This window comes from Tubulanus polymorphus, chromosome 7, assembly GCF_964204645.1.
Source record: "Tubulanus polymorphus chromosome 7, tnTubPoly1.2, whole genome shotgun sequence".
NCBI lineage: Eukaryota > Metazoa > Nemertea > Palaeonemertea > Tubulaniformes > Tubulanidae > Tubulanus > Tubulanus polymorphus.
The window spans coordinates 12,829,572-12,835,853 of NC_134031.1; the positions used below are offsets into that span (position 1 = coordinate 12,829,572).

General features: G+C 31.2%; 1 protein-coding gene across 5 annotated transcripts in view; it reads left to right on the top strand.

The window, feature by feature from the left end:
* The window catches only part of LOC141909362 (alanine--glyoxylate aminotransferase-like), a 172,198-nt gene extending 166,414 nt beyond the window's left edge, over nt 1–5,784 (top strand). For 4 of the 5 annotated variants that reach the window (XM_074799807.1, XM_074799806.1, XM_074799808.1 and 1 more), the window contains exon 9: nt 5,535–5,783. In XM_074799807.1, coding sequence (XP_074655908.1) covers nt 5,535–5,694 — 160 coding nt within the window. In that variant the 3' untranslated portion in view covers nt 5,695–5,783. Of the gene's footprint in view, nt 1–5,534 lie in introns of all 5 variants that reach the window. The other variant, XM_074799810.1, reaches the window with a different exon arrangement.
* The last annotated feature ends 498 nt before the right edge of the window (nt 5,785–6,282 follow it).

The following is a 6,282-nucleotide window of genomic DNA, read 5'->3' on the forward strand; positions in this document are numbered from 1 at the left end:
TGATACTAGCTAGTTAAAGCTAAAGAATTCTAGTATTGACTACTGATACTAGCTATTTGAATTTAAAGAATTTCTATTTGAATCTATTCAAAATATAAAGTATTCTCTATTTGAAAAGAAAATATTAAAAATATAATAGAATTCACTAGCAGTTGAAGTTATTGTTTTTTTAATATATTTTATTTGAATTCTATTTGACATCTCACTACTTTTTTTTATCTATTAGGAGCAGTAATTATAACTGTCCAGATAAGTCATTTCGGATCCTTGATATCAAATTCCTCAACGTATTGTTCATTATTTGGATCATTGTTCCATTGATCAATAAATTGCTTTGCCTTTGTTAACTGTTCTAAATATAACTGTAAATCTAGTTTATTAGATTTTATTTTATTTTCTTTCTTTTCAGGAGGTCTCAAATTTTTCAAATTCCAAATAAGTTTTTTTATTGTATTCATCATTCCTTTCCATTTATAAATCAAATTTTTATTAAAATTGATTAACATTTTAGAATCCTCTTCCATTTCTTCGACTAACGTCATCCTTTTTCATTCCTCGCTGCTTTTGATAAGTCATTTCGGATCCTCGATAATAAATTCTCAACTGAAAATCAATTCAACGAAACGACTGGTGGAAATATTATTTCATAACATATATTTATTATGTAAATTTTAGCGATCGATAATAGAACAATGGAGAACAATAGAAAAGCGGTTCAATCGGACCGGTTATTGTGCAATACACAGTTATATTTTTATTCTGTAAACTACAACATTCAAACATAGAAATGTAACCAATCAATATTGAGCAGCTGTTTCCGTCAACAACGATCGATAATAGAGCAATGGAGAACAATAGAAATGCGGTCCAATCGGACCGGTTATTGCGCAATACTTAGTTAACAGTAAACAATACAATATTAAAACAGATATATACAATCGAGATTACATTTTTTTGACGCCTATAAAACGTTACCATTATAAAACCTAAACAATGTTAACCATTCAGCGTCATTTTACAAACGACAGCCGTAAATCGATGTGCAAAACGTCACAGGTCTATGTGTTAACAAACAAGCTATCTGGCAAAATATTATTGACATAGATGTAGAATGGCTTCCTGTGATTATATAATGACCTATATTTGAACGTCGAAATGTTATATTGCATTGAATATCATTAGAAGACGTATTGTAATAGTAAAGGATGTATGATTATATCAGAAGGGGAAGGCATAAATAGAAATGATAAGTAAATCGGATTATTCGGTTAAATGGCGGATGTATACACGATTTGGAAGTCTGATATAAAAGTCAGACCCTGACGTGGGCATGCCGGTGGAATGACGAAGCTATCTACGATGTGTGTAGGGCCGGCGTGAATTTCATCAGCGGCTAAAAGCGGTCAATATGAAAATGTGTAAACATATAATTTCAATATTCAAACGTTTTAGAAAATATGTTAGATATTAGGAGTATGCAGGTTTCGTGAGATTAGCAATTTATAATAGCATAGCTATCATATACGGCTCCGCGTCCTCTGATGGCATGTGTATTAGGTGACAATTCAATTCAATTCTTTATTGATCCTTATTACATTGAAATTTCGGGATGAAATTCCCAAATTCAATAAATACAAATTTTAAAATAAATTAATACAACATACATGACACACGGGTAATTCATACAGAACAACATAAGCATGTTATTTTAAATGACAATGTCTACTTCAACCCACCCAGACTCAAGACTCTAGGATATCGAGTGACAGCCAAACCCGTGGCCCGGGCCGGCTGGCTAGGCCACACGATATGCTCGAAGTCATGATGAAGCAGACATCAGAAGAGCTCGTTCTTCAACCATGGAGGCAATGAAGTTGCAGACCAGCTTAGAGGCATAAGTAAATGAAGTCGGTCGCAAGTTCGCGATCAATTATTGAGAATTTTCAATAAAAAAATTTAAACCACTACTAGAGTCGAAGACCCGCTGTATCATCTACCCAATCGCCAAATCTCATCATTCCCCAAATTTCTTAAAACTTCGATTTCAAATTTGCAATTCCACATTAGCTTAGCCCAGAAATTATACATTTTTTTTGCAGGCGTCAAATAATTTTCTAAAATTAATTTTCTTGTTGATATCTATATTACAAAGACCTTCAGTGTTATAATTTATGATTTTGTCCAGAATTCTTTAATTACTGGATTGTTTCCAATCATTTCTTCAATTTCTAGAAAATATCTGACTACTTCACTAAATGCTAATCCTAATATTTTGAATTTTTCATATTTTATTAATCTACCTACTCTTCTCAGTTTTCTTTCAAAACCGGCACTGATATCTATGTTCTTTTCCCTCAGTTTCTTTATCAAACATTGAAAACCCTATATTTAGATAACCCCCGAAAATGAAGTGGTCCCATAGGTGATTTGCTTTTCTATTTAATATGGTTTTATAACTTTTTTTTAAGATTCAGTAATTTCAGCAAATGAAATAACTTCTACACTTTGTATTTCCGGAAAGTTTAAATGTTCTGTGTCAATGATTAATTTAGATTTTAAAAACTCGTTCAACTCTTCTCCACTCATTTTCTTAGTTTTCGATTCTTTGAGTCCCAACAGCAATTTAAGTCGCGTTGCTGGGAATTTTGGTAATTGTAGTTCGCGCGGTAATTGTTTATTATGTATTACATCACTCAAAATTTTCACCATTTCTTGATGATAGTCCAAATGTTCTTGTAATTTTTGTGAAGTTTGTTCGTCAATTACGAGAGTTTCATCCTCCATTTCTATTAATTCCTGAGTTTCACTATCCAGCAGCAATCATTCCTCACCCGTTGATTGGCTTAGAATTTCTGGTTGTTCTTCGTGTTCCATTTTAATCTAAAAGATGTCGTGAAAATGAATTACTGTACTTAAATATGTTTAAAGGTTTCCCTACTTCATAATAACTACAAAAAACGGTACTCACATTTAGATTTAGAACTGTAAACTGTGTTTTGAGAGAGAATATCCAATACGTACTATGTATGTGAAAGTTGATTTCTAACTGCCGACGTGGCGCACGTTCGACCAAACTAATTATTTCTGCACAGATGTTCTTTATGATGAAGTTAATTAATTCTTTAGAATTGAAAACAAGATATATTTGGCAACATATGTTTTAGTAGTAAGCAAAAGCTATGTATTATAGACATACAAAGCTCAAATAGAATTGCCAGCTTTCTAACCACTGATTAAAACCTCAGAATGCGGTTGATTCTGTGAAATACTATTCCATTATTCAACAAATGTCTTTGCTTTATCCAGTTGATCTAAATATAACTGTAAATCTAGTTTATTAGATTTAATTATGTTTTCCTTCTTTTCTAAAGGCCTTAAATTTTTCCAGTTCCCTATTAGCTTCTTATTATAATCATCACTCATGTCAAATTTAGAAATAGGCAACACGTGATCAATATGAAAGTATTCACCATAATTATCTATATTCATTTTATCATCGAATTGATATATTATCCATGATTTTAAGAATTCATCTGAACAACCCAATAAATTAGATAGTGTTTCTGAATGTGTTCCTTTGTTGAATAATTGTGTTAATCTAGTCCTTAAGCATTGTTTCAATCTAAAATTAAGATCTGTTTGATATCTTTCTCTCATATATTCTGTCATATAATCATTGTAAGCTTCTCTATTATCTTCTCTGTGTTGTTTGGTATATAGTTTAAAACAAGTTTTACAGCAATATTGAAAACCATCTTTGCTAATCTTACGCTTATTAAATTCTGTTATAGCTAATTTATCTAATTCACATTTAGAACACTTCTTGTAGTATATATTTATGACGCCAGTGTTATTTGTAATATTTATAGTTTGTGGTTGTTCTGATTCCATTTATTATACATATTTTTTTACTAAATTGATTTTAGAAGTTCAATGATTTATATCATGCATTATTTCAATCACACTTTACTAACACTTTTAATGTTTAAAAATCTAACTCATACAAATATAAATATTGAAATAATGTTTAAAATATATCTATATATCTATTTATAAGTGAGCTCACACTTTACTAACACTTTTATATTGAATAATCTATCAATTTGTATGTTATTCATATATATTTTATTCATGTATATAAATATTTTAAGAGTAATAGGGGTAATGGGCTTTCAGGTTAAAGGTTGAAAGGGTGAGTGAGTAAAAAATGAAAGAATATGAAAATAATAATAATTTCTATTTGAATTAGGAGTGAAACTCATAAAAAATGAAAAATAAATTCGAGCGTGCAAGAATTATTTTTCATTTTTTATGAGTTTCGCTACTAATTCAAATAAAAATTATTATTATTTTCATATTTTTTTCTTTTTTTATGGGCTCGACCTTTCGACCTTTGATCTGAAAGCCCATTACCCCTATTACTAGTGTTATGTATTGATGATTGCTATTTCCACTGGTGTTATCTTTAAGTAACTTCAAGTTTAAAATAGGAAGCACAGTACATCCATAGAAACTACGCGCAGAAAGAGACTGTTATATCATTATCAGAGTTCAACATTTCGTTTCAAAGATGTTAGTAGTCAAATCTAATAGAAGATGATTTTTACGTGACGAAACTCAGTGGAAAATATGTTAAAATAATAATCAGCAGGAATCCAATAGGTTTTCTGCCGAGGTAGCAGAAACCTTAATAATAATCACGCGAATCTCAATAGGGTTTTCTGTGAAGAAACAGAAAACCCTAATAATCCAATGTTCCCAGTTTAATCTCATAAATCAACACATCAATAATGTGTTGATTTATGAGATCAATGTTGTGTAGGGGTTTGAATCTCTTTTGGTTATCATTTCAGTGTCATTTCTATTTTTAGTGAAGTTTCTATATTTGAAAGTTAGGAAGCATGCTACATGGTCGAACATATGTGTTGTCAGGATGGCACTGTTTGTCAAGTCACTTATCTCCCAATTAATATATATATATATATATATATATATATATATATATATATATATATATATATATATATAATCAATCAAGGTTGCAATCGCATGTGTAATTCGAGTTGGTCTTAGTATTGTTGGTAGGAGGTCAAGGGTTAAGTTCATGTTAAGAAATTTTGATGTATTTTTGTGATGGTTCAATTTTAGATACCGGGGTAGTCCAAGTTTTGGTCTGTTCCTATAATTATGTGCTTACGTTCATTTTTTTAATTTTAACAAACCATTTTTATAATCATCTAAAAAGTCTAAATTTTCATTGGTGCTGGGTACTCTGTATATTTCACCTAGTATTATGTTTTTCTGTTTACTATTACTTATCATTTCAATAAAACATGATTCAAATTTTGATTCTCTAAAGTCTATAGTCACTTGTTTTTACCTGATGGGGAGGGGGTGTTTCCGGAAACGTGCGTAATCAATAAAATCTGTTTTAATGTGCTAGTGTGGTCGAAAACTAGCCTGAACCCTGGTCTACTAGTATAGAAGCATCTTCATATGATTGATTGCATATATTTCTATATTTTTCTACATAGGTACTTTGTCGAAATTGCTGGTGGATTAGGACCAACAGCTGGCAAAATTGGGCGCATTGGACTAATGGGATACAACGCAACTCCCGATAACATCGATAGGGTGATCAAAGCTTTGGATGAAGGTCTGAAGGAAGCTCGTCAACCAAAATCAAAAGTTTAAAGGAATGATTGCACAACATACAAAATGCATTCTAATCTGATTCTTTGTTGACTGTGTTAACATAGATTGGAGTGAATCAATATAATATTTTGAAAAGTTGTCATTTATTATTGGCGTTGGGTTTAAACTGCATTTGATGTTATGCCCCTGTAGAGCTCAACCTTTTCTGCTGCTTTTCTTTGTGGGTTTAGATTGATAGAATATCATAGAACACTTAATCAGATTTGAAGTCAACTCACAGTTCTGGTAATCGTAATATGACTTGAAATGCAGTGGGAAACACTCGGTGTTGTCGTATCGCGGAATCGCGGAATTTTTCTAAAACACGAAATGTCTTCATTTTCACTATACATAGTAACCGTGTTGTTGGGCAAGGCAGCGGACGCATGTTATCATTACCGGTACCTGGTAGGCCTAATGTGATAATATATTACTATCGTCACTCAACACATTAACGATATTCCAAAAAGAGACAAGAAACGAAATTCTTAATATGGACTTTCCTAAATTTACATGAGTGTATGTTTAATCAGCATCAAAATTAAACATTGGTACTCTAGAGATTTAAGCAGAACAAACGAAAAAGAG